The sequence below is a fragment of the Asterias amurensis genome, chromosome 2 (assembly GCF_032118995.1).
Source record: "Asterias amurensis chromosome 2, ASM3211899v1".
Lineage (NCBI taxonomy): Eukaryota > Metazoa > Echinodermata > Asteroidea > Forcipulatida > Asteriidae > Asterias > Asterias amurensis.
Window position 1 is genome coordinate 2,308,610 of NC_092649.1, and position 16,838 is coordinate 2,325,447.

Consider the following 16,838-nt stretch of genomic DNA (forward strand, 5'->3'; position numbering starts at 1 on the left):
CGTATGCTGCCATGGAATGTGAATCTGTTGAAATTGGTGCTTTCTTGCAGATAAGATTTGAGTTATGAAGCTGTGAACTTTTTCCGCCCCAGAAATGTACCCTGATGTCCGGGACGTCACTGTAGTACAAAACGAAAGTGTAAGGCCGCCAGGGCTATTATAGGGCCTACTTATGTTTACTATTGTTACAGTTCATGACTTTCGTTTGACTTTCTCCTTTATTCATCTTCGTGTACTTGTTTCTTAATAATTTTGTGTATGATTGTCCTGGCCCAATTTCATAGAGGTGCTTTAGCAGAGAAAAATGCTTAAGAACTGCGTGCTAAAGCAGAACTGAGCAGATTACCAGTCATAAATTGTACATGTGGAATGATAGTTTAGTTGGTAATCTTATTCTGGTTACCATAACTTTTTTCGTGTTATCTACTTGTGCTTAAAGACACTGGACACTGGTAATTGTCAAAGACTAGTCTTCTCACTTGGTGTATCTCATCTCAACATATGCATAAAATAACAAACCTGTGAACATTTGAGCTCAATCGGTCATCGAAGTTGCAAGATAACTATGAAAGAAAAAAACACACTGTGACACGAAGTTGTGTGCTTTCAGATGCTGGATTACGAGACCTCAAATTCTAAATCTGAGGGTCTCAAAATAAAATTCGTGGAAAATTACTTCTTTCTCGAAAACTACGTCTTTTCAGAGGGAGCCGTTTCTCACAATGTTTTATACTATCGTGGAAAATTACTTCTTTCTCGAAAACTACGTCTTTTCAGAGGGAGCCGTTTCTCACAATGTTTTATACTATCAATCCCTCCCAATTACTTGTTACCAAGCGAGGTTTTATGCTGATAATTATGTTGAGTAATTACCAATAGTGTCCACTGCCTTTAAGCAGCTCTATGAAATGTGGACGCAGGTGAAAACCAAAACAACAACACAGGCATGCAACTTTTTCCTGGATCAGCTGATTTCCTCTTTTTTAAATCTCAGTTTCACCATTCAAAATTGAAAAATACTGAACAAAATCATTGAATTTTGTTATTTCCTCCTCTTTGGTGAAGTTACAGTTGCATGCCTGAACAACAGTAAAATTAAATTGGTCTCATGAATTATATTCTTTGAGAGAAAGAAGCCAGGTAAATGGAAACATGTTCTTACCAAATTGGTATTTAGATTTTTTTATTTTTTTTGCCCATGTACAATTGATATGTTTTCTGAGGCAAGCCTTCAAGTTTGTTATAACGTACATGTACCTAAAGATAATACTGTAGGGACCTCTGAACCAATGTTTTTACACTATTACTGGGACGTAGAGATAAGACCAGCATTAATTTTCATTGCAAAGTGGGCATCTCTGATCAATGATATTGATACAACTAAACATACGCCTGCTTGACGTGAGTGAAAGTCAGCAGCTATAGCATAGGCAAGTAATTGTAGGTCCCAGTATGGTGGAAATCACTGGTACATGTGGTATGTTTGGGATTTTTCTGACAGTGTTATTATTAAACTCACTTTAAGAATAATCTTTAAGGCATTGGACACTGTTGGTAATTACTCAAATTAATTGTAAATATTAAAACATGGTAAACAGCAATGGAGAGCTATTGATAGAATAACAAATTGTTAGAAACGGTTCCCTCTGAAGTAACGTAGTTACTCAGCTGAGGTCTCGAGTTCAAGCATCTGAAAGCACTAATTTGTGTAACAAGGTTTTTTTTCTTCTATTATTCTCTCTCAACTTCGACAACCAATTGAGCTCAAATTTTAACTGTCCTGTTATTTTATGCATGTGTTGTGATGTACCAAGTGAGAAGACTGGTCTTTAACAATCACTGGTGTCCAGTTGCCTTTTAACTCTTTGTGAGATCAACCCCATGTATTTTCTTTGTGTAAAACCCTTCAAAGACCATAGCAGCTGCAAGCAGCTTCTTCAAAAATTCCAAGAACAGCCACAAACAGCCGCAATATTTGACCAACTTTGGCTCAATCCATGGGGTCAAAGAAAAGAATTGGGACTTAATTGACATGTATCTATGTTCCCCATGTAAACAACTAAAAAAAGAGACACCATGTTTTTCTGTTATTCATTTTCCTAACTTTTTATCTGAAAATAGCAGTAAAAAATTAACATTAAGTCTATGTCTGGGCATATGGTGATGACTATACAGAAACGAATGGTATAAACGAAAGGGTAAAGAAAAAGACAAGCACAGAGAAGGAAACAATCAGTTAAACAAAATTCTGTTGATATCAAGATGATAAGTTTTTTATTTCCATGTTATCAATTTGCATAATATTATTATTATTATTTTGATCGTACAAAGTCTTTACTTCAATTTTTATGAAGTAGTTTTTAAAACTCTGTTCAAAAAGCTTGTCCCAAATTTTGCCAAAAGAATTTATATTTTTCAAAAAATAAGGCATGATATTTTTCCTACTAAAGTTTTTCCCTAGGAAAAAATGTGACTAAAAAGCCTGGAAGCCTTAGCCTACACCAAGCATACATCTAGGTCAGCCGTTGTACTTTCTTAAATGTTTTTTACTTAGCTACTTCTTATCAGCAGTTGATTTTGTTTTGTATCCAAAAAGCTTTAAACTTTATTAAATCTATAAAAAATATCTGTATTACAATTTAATCTAAATTTTGGGTCAAATCAGCCAAAATTGGGACCTAGAGCATCTTCAATAACAAACAACCTCTACTATGTAAAAGAAAAAAACTGAAATTTACCAGAAAGCCACCGTCTTTGGATCTCAAGTAGACCACAAATAGTTGAATATATAATTTTTGTATTTGTAATTACAAGTTTTGCTGAAATGACTGAACTTTGACTAGGGGTGCATTTTCACGACTGTAATGAATAACCGTCTCGATCATTGGCCAATTCGACCAAAACAGTTATTGGTGACGGCTGCGAATATGCACCCCCCGAGGTCTAGCCTTGGTGCCTAGTTTCACGCTTAAGCAGAAACTGCTTAAAACTGCCTGCTTAGTGATACTGAGCAGGATACCTGTCACAAATTGTACATGTGACGTTGTATTTTGGCTTGTAACCTTGTTCTGGTTAGCATGATTTTGCTTTGTTAGCTTATTTTTGTGCTTAAGCAGCTTCATGAAATAAGGCTGTTGGTAGGACCATAGTCTCCCATGGCAATGTAATGGAGACTGAAGTCGTGCCTAACCGGAGGTCCAATGGATATGTCAGGCCCTGTGTATATAGTAAAAGATAATGTATTGCTGGACGATGGTTTTGTACATGTACATTAAGATTTTGTAGAACATTTATTATAAACACTATACAGATATCTTTACTGTTTTTCTTGTAAAAAGCACAAAGAAAACTTGTACAAAAAAATATCTCTGAAGATTAAATGCGTTTACACATTTTGTTTCAAATTGCAGGTTATGTGTGTTGCCAATTATTATTAACAACTAATTTAAATTTCCGTAATATGCAAATGTCTCATCCCTTAGCAATGGAAATATAATTCATCAAGACTTTTTTTTATTATATATAAATGAAAGAAAAAACCTTGGACATCAAAACAAAGTCACTTCATTGCCTGTGCAAGTTATTGGCCTTATTATTAAAACTTATTTTATAGCTTGTTTCTGCGTACAATGTACAGTGACAACTCTATTTTATCGGGGAGCTCCATCTCATAAAGCACTTAGATTCATCGTTAGATGAGTTGTCAATATCACAACAGTGATTTTTATTGTGACATTTTACTTTGGTTAGCATTAAAAGACACCGGACACTATTGGTAGTTTTTACTTGCTGTATCTCAACATATGCATAAATTAACAAACCTGTGAAAATTTGAGCTCAATCGGTCGTCGAAGTTGCGAGATAATGATGAAAGAAAAAACACCCTTGCCACATGAAGTTGTGTGCTTTCAGATAATTGATTTCAAAAATCAAATTTGTGGAAAAATACTTCTTTCTCGAAAACTATGTTACTTCAGAGGGAGCCGTTTCCCAGAATGTTTTATACTATCAACAACTCCCCATTACTAGTTACCAAGTAAGGTTTTATGCTAAATAATTTTCTTGAATAATTACCAATAGTGTACCCTTTTAGAATGATTCACGCTTAAGACTGAACTTGGCTATTTGAGAAATTGAGCATTCATTAGTGACAAAAGAAAACCAGATAACTGGTCCAACTGTTACAATTTCTAAAAGAGATAGACTTCTGGCTAAGTCTTCAGAATGTTGGGTTAGAATCCCGATCAGTTTTCCGAGGAGTCGATTAACTTGCGGGTACAACCATGAGTAAATCTCTTTTGAAGGAGTGGTGGCTCTGAAAAGAGCTGGTTTGGTCTCGACGTTTCAAACAGTATACTCTGCTCGTCTTCAGGAGTCAATGGATGGTAATAGGAGATGGATTAGCTATGTGTACCAGTTTGGCTACTGGGGCTGCATACTCCTAAGGAGTTAACAAGGGGCCACCTTTAGCACATTCTAACAGCGAAAGACAAGCATTTTGAGGCACCTTTGATACTGAGGGTCGGTTTATAGTCGGTCGCGCGATGGTCGGGCAATGGAAATCTTGACCCGCGATCAAAAAAGACACAGTTTTTAGGCCTCAGCCATGACTATAAACTGTGTCGCGCATAAAAATTTCCATCGTGCAACTATCGCGCGACCGACTATTAACCTGCCTTTATAATAGCACCTTATATTATAAATTTTAAAGCAAATAAACAACTGCATTTCCCATTTAAAGGTAAAGTATACATTTGGTTTTTGGAACGGTCCGTTTTAATCCTAATAAGTGTAGATGTACGCAATTACACTAACTTGTGAACATTTCATTGTGAAGGGTGGTCATATTTTTTAGAGCGAATAATGTTCATGCAGGAAGAATAATCCCTATTAGAAACCCACAATCTGAGAGCAGAAACTCTTCTCAGATTAATATTTTATGGGGAACTAACTGATATCAATTTACATAACCAAATTTCTTAGATGTTTTCGAAATACTTTATACTATCGAAAGCTGCTGAAGGCTTTTTTACCTAAAGTAATTATTGCCATTAATTTTAAGAGTGATTACCTAAGTATACCTTCCCTTTAAAGACAACGGACACTTTTTGTAATTATCAAGGAGCAGTCTTCTCACTTGGTGTATCTCAACATATGCATAAAATAACAAACCTGTGAAAAATTTGAACTCAACTCGAAGTTGCAAGAGAATAATGAAAGAAAAAAAAACCTTGTCACACGAAGTTGTGTGCTTTCAGATGCTTGATTTCGAGACCTCTAGCGTGAGGTCTCTAAATCAATTCAAATATTTTTCTCAAAAATTACATTACTTCATAGGGAGCCGTTCCTGAAAGTGTTTTATACTATCAACCTCTCCCCATTACTCCTTACCAAGTAAGGTTTTATGCTGATAATTATTTTGAGTAATCACCAATAGTGTCCACTGCCTTTAAAACTAAAAATGAATTAAGGCACTGGAGCTAACAGATTATCATTTGAAAAACCTTAAAATACATTAGATTATCATTTCCATATCCAAATAATAACTACTTGTTTCAAATTCATCACTTTGTAATTAAGCAAAATATTTTACACAAAATATTAACCCTCTTAATCCGCACCACGTGTAAATATTTTTTTTAATATAAATAAGACAACTACGGCATAAAATCTTCTGCATAGATAAGTTTTTTTTAAAAACACCTGATGGATGTCTATTGTGCATACAGTTACACACACAAATAATATATTTATTTATAATATATATAGATTAACGATTTAAAAAACTGTACATAAAATATTTCCTTCTATATACATAAGAACATGGAAGCCACATTACAATTATTTAAGAATTAAGACCTATTTACAACCAACGATTGTTTCAAAGCAATTCAAAAAAGAAGAACAATTAACATGAGTCAGAAAGAACTTGGAAAGATACATGTATACCCTCAAGTTGCTGTATAAAACATTCACCTTCTTCAAAAAAATTCATTTCTACATAACTATAAAAAAATATTTATAAATGTCTTTGATAAAACTGCAGTCAAAAAAGCACTGTATTGTCATTTCTCTTGATTTGATGCGTTCTGCAAAGTTTATAGAAATTATACTAAATATTTCTGTGTGAAAGACTACACATAATTGCAAAAAAAATTTTTACTTTAGGCTAAAAAACCATGTATCCATCTCTACCGAGATTGATCCGTCATTCGTTTCAAATACTCTCGAGGGAGAGTGCATCTTTAAGTGGATGACACAATACAGCTTTACATAATACAGCTACATTGTATATAGAAGTATTACCCAGTGTTTTGACATTTTAGTGCACTATGCACAACGCACTAATGGACAGATGGATTTGGCAGGTCAAACCCGGTTCATACTGCAAATTATGAATTCACATTGTGTGAACGAACAATTCGAAACAGTTGCCCTGTGCTGAATTACTGCGAGGCTTCGCAGCAAAAACAGAGAGCTGAGGTGTTAAAGAGTTTGCAGGAAGTATGAACCAGGATTAAGGCTTCAGTCAATGCCAAGAAGCCCAATATTGATACAGGGCTGTCTATGATTTGTGATACTGTTGCAAATGTGCAAACATTAATGTTTGTGAAAGTTACTGATGTTAACTTCTTACAGACCGTTAACGAACGTCTCTGTGTATCTGGAATCGCAAAAATAATTGTTCACAACAAAGTCCAGATTTAAGTTCCACTGAGGGGAACCATGCAGACGCTGGAGTTGGAGAGAGTTGAGTTGGAAGACACGATGAGTTCAAATGGTTTGAGATTTGCTGCTAAGCTCTTCAAGGCCATTAGTTAGAACTGTGATCCACCTGTTATAAAAAAATTTAAAAAAAACCAGAGTAATCAGACATTATACAATTAAGGTGGACTTTTTTTCACGTTTACTCCGGCACATTTTCACACTGTGTCCCTATGCCAGGTGGTTCATGTTGTACATTTTAAAAAATACACAAGGGTTTTACTGCTTTCCCCTACTCCAGAGCAAGGATGGCTATTTCCCAGGGTGAGCCCATTTTCCGGGCATGTCGTGGCCGAGCGGTTAAGAGCACCGGATTCTCTCGGTAGTGACACTTGCTACGTAAAATCGGGGAGGTAGTGCTTTCTGCTCTACCGGCCAGGCTTTGGACTGATGATACCCAAGCCTACATCCGTATGGACTGTGAAAGGGGTAACCCTATTTCAGCCCTAGGAGTAGGTGGCAACGGCCTCTGAAAAAAAAGAAAAAATTGTAGCCCACACCTTAAAATGGCCTTCAGGCTTTGTGTGTCTGGCCACTTCCATCATAGATCTTTTTTTTTTTTTAAAGACCAGGGGAAGTTCCCCTGCAGAAGTTTCAGGAGGATAACTACCAAATACCAAATACAAAAATAAGACGATGCTCTCCTGACCTCCTTGTTAAGTTCCCCTGCAGAAGTTTCATGAGGATAACTACCAAGTACCAAGTAAGATCAGGGGTAAAGCGATAGTGTGAAAAGGCCAGATGTTATTACGGGGAATAGAGTAGTGCAAAAACAGTGTCGTCTTGGAAGGCAGCTTCAACACTATAAGGATGAACCTCCAGGGAATAGAGTAGTGTGAAAACAGTGTCTCCTTGGAAGGCAGCTTCACCACTATAAGGATGAACCTCCAGGGAATAGAGTAGTGTGAAAACAGTGTCGTCTTGGAAGGCAGCTTCACCACTATAAGGATGAACCTCCAGGGAATAGAGTAGTGTGAAAACAGTGTCTCCTTGGAAGGCAGCTTCACCACTATAAGGATGAACCTCCAGGGAATAGAGTAGTGTGAAAACAGTGTCGTCTTGGAAGGCAGCTTCACCACTATAAGGATGAACCTCCAGGGAATAGAGTAGTGTGAAAACAGTGTCTCCTTGGAAGGCAGCTTCACCACTATAAGGATGAACCTCCAGGGAATGGAGTAGTGTGAAAACAGTGTCTCCTTGGAAGGTAGCTTCACCACTATAAGGATGAACCTCCAGGGAATAGAGTAGTGTGAAAACAGTGTCTCCTTGGAAGGCAGCTTCACCACTATAAGGATGAACCTCCAGGGAATAGAGTAGTGTGAAAACAGTGTCTCCTTGGAAGGCAGCTTCACCACTATAAGGATGAACCTCCAGGGAATAGAGTAGTGTGAAAACAGTGTCGTCTTGGAAGGCAGCTTCACCACTATAAGGATGAACCTCCAGGGAATAGAGTAGTGTGAAAACAGTGTCTCCTTGGAAGGCAGCTTCACCACTATAAGGATGAACCTCCAGGGAATAGAGTAGTGTGAAAACAGTGTCTTCTTGGAAGGCAGCTTCACCACTATAAGGATGAACCTCCAGGGAATAGAGTAGTGTGAAAACAGTGTCTTCTTGGAAGGCAGCTTCACCACTATAAGGATGAACCTCCAGGGAATAGAGTAGTGTGAAAACAGTGTCTCCTTGGAAGGCAGCTTCACCACTATAAGGATGAACCTCCAGGGAATAGAGTAGTGTGAAAACAGTGTCTTCTTGGAAAGGCAGCTTCACTGATACAAGGATGAACCTCCAGTTCCATTCAAAGCTTATTGTTTCCACAGTACACTTAAAATACAGGCAATGATAATAAACATGATGTTCCAAATAATACAGTTAAGCCAGGAGACTATAAATACACTTTTATGACACTGCAGGGGGGAGCTCACTAAGAAGAAACCTTATAAGTGCGAGTCCCAAACAGGTACACCCGTTGAGCCCAAACAAAACCCCCATGTAACATTAATGACAGGTTGGGTAAACAGTAGAAATAGCACAAGGTTGGGCTCAAGGGGTGTAGTTAACCAGCCGCTTCCCTGACCCCTCCCTTTTTGTTACCCTCCCCGTCCATCCTGTTTTCTCTGTGTAAGTCATCTCTTTTATCCATTTCATTCCTAGATCTTTAACCCACCTTTTCTTCATCTCCCTTGACTCCGCAGCGAATGTATACGTCATTCTTCTATCGGTTCCATTGGTCAGCCTGAATACATTATCTTTGTCTAAGCTGCCGGCGTCTACGTCTGATACAGTGTACAGCTTAATGGGAATGGTGAGAACTGCACGTACGTCCTGAAAAGAGAGAAAATACAACAGGAAATAACAATAACAACAATAGTAGTGGCTTCTTATAAAGCGCACATATCCGTCACTCAGTGGTCGACGCTCAAGGCGTGTTGGACTACGTTTGAATTATGAGACCTACATCTTTTAAATAGCACCATGTAATGGTTTACAAGGTGCTGTGGCGCAATATGCTGCCAATCAAACCAGGAACACCGGGGCGAACCCTTTCTCCTTACAATAAGTGCAGTGTCGGTTCTTTTATGTGCCTTACACAACACACAGTACCAACGGCTTTTCATCCCATCTGAAGGACGAAGCATCATGGTTAAAGATGCTATGTCAAATTCAATACTTAACACCACCTATATACCCCCCCCCCACTAGTTACCTAATCTACTTTGAAGGCCAATGACAATGATCTTACCTTGGGTGCTTTGAGGGCGTATAGATCCTGATCCGTCTCAACCACCCACCACCCAGTACTTAACACCATCTAGGTACTAAACTTAAGACCCCCATCCGTCCCCCACTAGTCACTTAATCTACTCTAAAGGTCAATGATCTTACCTTGGGTGCTTTGAGGGCGTATAGGTCCTGATCCGTCACAACCACCCAGTACTTAACCCAGCCACCCTTCTGTAGATATAAGAAACTCCCAAAAGAGGCTTCATCTGCTAACTCCGTTATCAGTGACTGAAGTGGGGAAAAAAACATCACATTCAAAACTTCATCAAGTAAACATTTTTGGAATAAGAATATAATATTAAAAGGAGGGGCTCTAAGGCCAAAGACGATTGTTTTTTTATGCACTCATTTTCCAATAGATAGAGTCCTCATGAAAATGGACAAGAAGTTACAAGTCTCTAACCTCAGTTGCACCTCAAGTTAAATATCAAATTTACACTGAACTTTGAGAGACCACATACTTTGTGAAAAATCCAGAAAAAAAGTATGGAAGATTCTTACGCCAGTAACACATCCCTGACTTTAGTTTGATCCATAAATACCTAAGACAGTTTATCCATTCTGATTGGTCGAGAGGGTATCACCTGGGGGTGTTTGAACGGATTATATAACACCATTAAAAAGTGTTGAACATGGACGTGGCTCGTGAGATTGCACCTGTGCTTATAAGATAGTTTCTTCATTCCTATTGGTCGAGAGCAACAGCCGGGCAGTTGTGCCACATAACGCAATACGCACGACGCGAACAGCAATCTCCTTATAAGGAGTTGTTTATCTGAGGGCCTTACCATTTCACAGCTGGAGGGGTTTTTCGTTGAAAGATATCATTGAACAATTACAATTCTTGCATTCATTTTACTTTTTGACCAAAAAGTGTTGATGTTTTTTGACCAAAAAGCTATTTATGAATGGGAATCAAAGTGTGTTGAATCTGTCTTCAACTAGTGGTTTAACCCCGCCGAGGCCTGGTTCTTGATAACTTACCTCGACTTCGTCTCGGTCAAATTATCAAGAACCAGGCCTCATTGGGTTTAAACCACTAGTTGAAAACCTCTTACCAACCATTGATTCCCTTATCCAAGCGTTTGTTTCGTGGCCTTTCGTTGTGTACCCAAGCATCATCCATTCATGGCTTCTTTTGCATTTTCCTGAAGGTGCGTTATTCTGTGCGTTATTAAGTGAGGTGTGAATTTTATGCGATGCGGCATTCACACGTAAACCTATTGACCACCAAAATGGTGAGTGTGGCACAGTCGCTGCGTGTTACATGTACGTGCATGCAAGGGGTCAATTGGAAAATGAGTATGATATTTCTCAGCAACTGATGATTTGTGGAACAATTCTTTTCTCCTCAGTTCTGAATAACTTACCCTTCTCTCCATCTTCTTGAGTTCTTCAACATCACCCTTCAAAGTGTAGTAACATTTGCCGCAGACTTTGTTCATCTTACTGTTGTCGTACTGAAGAGAGCTCTCAAAGCTTGAACATTTGTTGCAAACAACCTACGAATCCAGATAAGAAAATAGCAACAATGATTTCTACTAAGGTACTTATCATCAGCAACTTCAGTATGCAGGAACAAACTTTTAGAAAATTTTTCTTGAGAATATGGTTGTCACAATCAACAGAATTTTGTCCATGCACACCTGTGGGACTAATTTTTGCAGCATTTTCAGAATGTTTCTTTTATATTTTATAAATTGTTCTGACAAAGATAACACAACTTTTTATTTTTATTTTTAGTTTATGAGAGATTGCCTGACATCACAAGGCTGCAGTAGACCTTATGCACATGACGTCATTTCAGTAGGGCACCCTCACCTAGAGGTCAAAAGGAGGTTGTTCATTGGCCAATCCTGTGCGCCGCACGTACAAATCTGTGCGTTTCGATTGTTTTGTCACCGTCTTTCCACTAAGATGGTCGCTGGGTGACGTCAATGCATAAGGTCTATTAGACTGATTCGGGCTATTAACCCAAGTCACCTATCACATGGGGCATGTTGGGACTAACTCCTTTGGCTAAAACAGAGTTACCCCCTTCACAGTCCGTCAGGATGTAGGTATGGGTATCATCCACTAGGAGCCTTGCTAGTAGAGCAGAATGCAATACCGGCTTTTTTTCAAAGCAATTATGCTGAAGTACCTTGCTCAAGAGCACAAGTGTCATGATTGGGATTCGAACCAACGCTCTGCTGCTGACAACACCAGAGTTTGGGTCCGGTAAACTAAACCAGTGAAGAGAACAAATGCATACTTGCTGCAATTGTTTGATTGCTACCTACCGCTCCGCATGCTCGGCAATGATGTCTGCGTTTAATCAGTTTGAAGTCGGTTCCACATCGCATGCACATTGTTGTCTCGTCATCTTTGATCCAACGAGGCTCGCACTTCCCTGGCACAAACTGAAATATCAATTCAAGAAGACAAACGTAAACACAAATATATGCAAACTCTGTGTATAGTTTTGTATTATGGTATGTTTATCTTAATTGTTGTAAATGGCCAGACTGGGTGTGTATGTTTATTCTTAAATCCTTGTACATTGTTTCTTGGGCAATATTTGTAGTACCTGCTTCTTTTATATCACTGCTTAACTTGTTGATGTTTGTGGTTCTTTTTAAATTTGTGCAAGCAATGTAATTTGTCTCTTTGAGAGTAATCAAGTTTCTTATGACTTATGTCTGAGATATAGATTTTTTAACATTAGATTAAGATATATGATTATCCTCGATTAACAAAAAAATAGAGAACTTCCATGAGCTGTTTAGAGTTCGGTAAATCAGAAGGAAGACTCTTTGTTTATGGGGTATCCAAAATGTAATCGACAGGGCTCGTACTTCCCTGACGCAAACTGCAATATCAATCCAAGGCCACAAATGTAAATCTATATGTAAACTCTGTAATTGCAACCCAAAGGAGTAGGAGGAAAGGCCCAGAATAGAAAACTTTGGTAAATGTTGATCAGTGTTCCGAGGCACTGTTTTATTCAAAAATAGAGGGAAATCAGCTGATCTGCTGAGAGTTTATGCCTGGTAAGACTTTTTTCATACATAGGGGATTCGTGTCCTAATCAAAATTGTTGTGAGGCAGAAATATACAGACAAATATCGACTCATCTAATGTCTTATCTCAAAGAATATAAACATGATATCAATTTTGTAAAACTTACTTGCCATGAATGGAAAAAAAAAGAAATGAAATTTGTGTTTTAGAGAGCTTTCATGAGTTTGGTTGTTGAACTGAGTTCCGCTCTACAAAATTTGTCTCTGTTCAAACCCAAATTATTTTACAATTTACCCAATCACTCTCCCTTGTTGTTTACAACTTGATATTTGAAATGGTAATTTTGTTGACAACTTGGCGGTAAATCTTTTCCTATAAATCTTGGCCTACAATTTTTTTGAAACAAATGTTCTTGTGATAAGTTCCCCCACCTTGCCATCTTCATCGTCATCGTCTTCTATGATTGACCGATCACCGACCGCATCGTTGGTCTTGAAACTTTCCTTTTTGCGGACCATCTCACGAATGGCAGACAGTAAGGCCTAGGGGGAGAAAATAGTCAAGATGATGTAAGTGGATTTATTACTTTGAATCTTGTAGGAGTCTGTCAAGTATTTGTTTAGACGATCTTCCCATCAAGGGAACTCAGCAAACTCCCAAAGGTGGATATAAACACCAAGCTGCCAACAGTCAATCTCTCTCATACAGACATATGGTTTAACGTCTATGACTATGAACTGCACAAATCAAGAAATTGAGATTCAGTAACTAGACAACAACTTTTATTCCAGTCATTGTGAAATCATAACCAACAACCTTGTGATTGCAAGCGTTGCAGTCTAACCACTTGACCACAGCGTTGAGATGGTTGTGCCACATTGAGAAGTGTGCGCAGTCTTCAAGATTAAATTGAGTCTTGTGACGCACTCATTTGCCAATAGATAGAGTCATCATAACACGTGAAGGAAGAGCTAGAATTCTCTAACCTCACACTCAAACTATGTAAGATGTCATTTTATATTTTGCTCTTTCAAAGCAAAAAGTCAAACTCAACGCTGTTTCAATTGAATCTCTTCAAAATGAAGCATATGATTTTTTTAAATAGAACATCTGTCAAAATTTGATATGTATTTTTTCCCCAGAAGAATATGACGTCTGTCCAGGGTGGAGTTTCCAAAAAATCAAGTTATGTCTCTTCTTTATTTAATCCCTGTGGTCAATAGGTATTTATTGTTAAATTATTAAAGCCAAGATATGCTTTACTGGTAATTGTTTAAAGACCGGATCCCCACTTGGTGTATGCATAAAATAACAAACCTGAGAACATTTGAGCTCAATCAGTCTTGAGAGTTCAAGAAAATAAATGATTTTGGGGGTTGAACAAAGAATTGACTAGAGTGGGATTCGAAACAACGACCTCCGGTGACCTCCGAAGTAACGTGAAAATAATAAAAGACAAAAGCACCCTCGTTGATGCCTTGCGACGAGTAAAATATTTGGGTGAAACATTACCACTTTTCCATAACTAAATTACTTCAAAGGATGCCATTTCTAACAATGTTTTATAAACATTAACATAACTCTCCAGTGCTTTCGCCAAGTAATGATTCAGGGTCATTAATTTGTTGAATCATTACCAAAGGTACACTGCCTTTAAAGGCTCTGGACACTATTGGTTTTATTCAAAATAACGGTTACCCTAAAAACTTACTTGGTAACGAGCAATGACAGCTGTCGATAGTATAAAGCATTGTGAGAAACAGCTCCCTATGAAGTAAGATAGTTTTTGAGAAAGAGGTAACTTCTCACTCAAATAATAAAATACCAAACGTGTCCAGCTGTCGATTTCACAAAGAGTTAGGACTTGTCTTATATCGAGTTAGGATTAATCTTAAGGTCTGTGTGCTAAAGTGCAGCTTTGGGACTCGTCCTAAGTCGTAAGATTAATCTTAAGTTAGGAAGAGTTTTGTGAAATCGACGGCTGTGTCTTTAATTGCCAAAATTGAGTCACAGGACCGAGTTATTTCATGAATTACTCACTGCCATCCAATCTTCACGGTCTTCCTCCGTGTTGGTTTGCAGCTCGATGCTCTTTGTCTTGCCCTCGATGATAAACCGGCAGTTGTCACTGTCCAGTACCTGCTAGGGGTGAAGCGGGGGGTACCATCAAGGGCAGCCGATGGGGGTCAGGAGGAACACAGGAGAGGGGGGAAAAGGGTGGGGGTTATTTGGGCAAACAAAACAAAGAAGGTTAATGATATTATTTTGAGTTGTTGTTTTATGTCATTTATTATTGTTAATGTTGTCATTATATTAATTGAATTTACCCTTACAACAAAGTGTGTTATTAGCACTGTATACTCAGTACTTTGTCAAGAACAAAATCACAGGCATATTACTCATGTGGGATTCGAACCTACAATCTTTGCCAATCATTATACTTTGCCAACCATTGTACTAAAAGTGTGATGTGGACAAGCCGGCGCGAACATCATCCAACACAAGTTCTGATGACTGAGTCATCCCAATGTGGGTTCGAATCCCGGCCAAGACATTTTTGTTTCTGGGCAAGACATGTCACTTTTATTGCTTCTCATCACCAAGAGTAAGTAGTTGTAAATAACGTATTCTAGAAATATTTGAATATACCATCTTTATAGAAAGAATATCATCTCTGTTACGATATTTAAATATGTTCAAAATCAACATCGATTTGGACAATATTGTTTTCAATTTCGTATCCAATATTGTTTTCAATATCGTATTATGACTATATTATCATATCATCATCCAGGCTTTATGCTATAAATTGCTAATGTGATTGATAAGCAACCTTTGAACCAATTTGATTGCCGGTGCTGCATACTCCAAAGGAGTTGCAGGAATGCTTATGGCACAATGAAAAACAAATATTTAGTTTCAAGGTGACTGGGGAAAAAATAGCTGTCGCAAACCGCTCGTCAGTCAAAATGGCCTCTGGTATACATGCACAAAGCTGTTACTGCCCTCATATCTCAAGCCCTACATGTACATACATATAGCAGAGTCTTTCATACGATGGCTCGTTTTTGTTATGACAAAGTATAGTTTACAACCATGCTAAAGAAAAACACTTTCACTTTGCATTCATGCAGAGGAGCTTCATGCAAGCCAAAAACACTTTAGTAAAAAAAAAAAAACAGCCAACAGCAAAAATAACTTGAAAGAAATTCAAACATTGCTCTATACTCTTTGGAATGCTGACTCTTTGAATGCTCTGATCTATTGTTTCAGATTAATGAATCGTTGTACACAATTGCTGACTGAAATATTCATGTGGGTTTTGGTCGGTGAGTTTCTTCAGTTATCCACTTGCTGGTTTGAAACCTAACTTTTACAGTACCGGCTAAATAGCAGTTTCATCACCAAAGCTCAATACGGTAATGCCAAGGACGTCAAATATTGCAGATGATCTTCCGTGTACGGCTGGCTTTACCAACTACTGTCACCTATGCTTAAAGACAAAGCAGCAGGAGGCACAAGAAAGCAAAACAGACATTTGTATATCCCCCTTTGATGCCCCCTTCACATCTTATCTATCTATCTTCAAAAGTCTCTCTTAACTTTAAAGACTTTCAAATAGAAGTGCCCCTTTGCTAAAAGAAAATGGCCTTGCCCTCTCCAAGATGTAGTTCCAGGGCCCTATTTGCTTAAACAAATTTTGCTTAGCCAAAATAAGCAGGGAACCAGTCACACATTGAGCACAACATGATATTTTTGGTTGGTAACCCTTTTCCGGTAAGCATAATTGTTTGGTGCTTGGTAAATTTGGTGTGCTTCAGCAAGTTGTTGAATTGGCCCAAGCCCTGATATATGCAATGGAGAGGTGGTAGGTTGATTTAACTGTCAAAGTTTCAAACCTTTTCTTTTATTCAGCATCTTTTCCAATAAAGTACGACTCTATTGATCCCCTCCCCCCCTCCCCCCCAAAAAATAATATAAAAATAGTACGGTTACCCCATCATGATCTAGGACAGCATGCTCACAAAAAAACAAAAAACAAAAAGTGTTGTAAACAAAATCAACTACATGATGTCTAAAACCTACAGATGAAAAGGCGGACTATCACACTGTCTTATGCATGCAAACAACATTGGTAATGTTGTCAAAGACCAGCGGCCGACCTCACAAAACTTTATGCAACTGTGCAAGTCCACACGGCAACGGTTATGGCGCACAATTGCGCCGTAAACAAAGCGCAAGTGGACTAATGCAGTTGCGTAAAGTTCTGTGAAATCATCTAAAGTATC

At 38.1% G+C, this 16,838-nt stretch overlaps 1 protein-coding gene across 5 annotated transcripts in view; it reads right to left on the bottom strand.

Annotated features, from left to right (window-relative positions):
• Positions 1 to 21: 21 nt before the first annotated feature.
• LOC139951846 (uncharacterized) overlaps positions 22 to 16,838 on the bottom strand; it is a 112,517-nt gene continuing 95,700 nt past the window's right edge. For 3 of the 5 annotated variants that reach the window (XM_071950930.1, XM_071950922.1, XM_071950917.1), the window contains exons 14-20: positions 14,590 to 14,688; positions 12,981 to 13,091; positions 11,829 to 11,948; positions 10,917 to 11,048; positions 9,649 to 9,774; positions 8,930 to 9,087; positions 22 to 6,835 (exon numbers count right to left, since the gene is read on the bottom strand). In XM_071950930.1, coding sequence (XP_071807031.1) covers positions 6,775 to 6,835; positions 8,930 to 9,087; positions 9,649 to 9,774; positions 10,917 to 11,048; positions 11,829 to 11,948; positions 12,981 to 13,091; positions 14,590 to 14,688 — 807 coding nt within the window. In that variant the 3' untranslated portion in view covers positions 22 to 6,774. The remainder of the gene's footprint in view (positions 6,836 to 8,929; positions 9,088 to 9,648; positions 9,775 to 10,916; positions 11,049 to 11,828; positions 11,949 to 12,980; positions 13,092 to 14,589; positions 14,689 to 16,838) is intronic. The other 2 variants (XM_071950938.1, XM_071950946.1) reach the window with 2 other exon arrangements.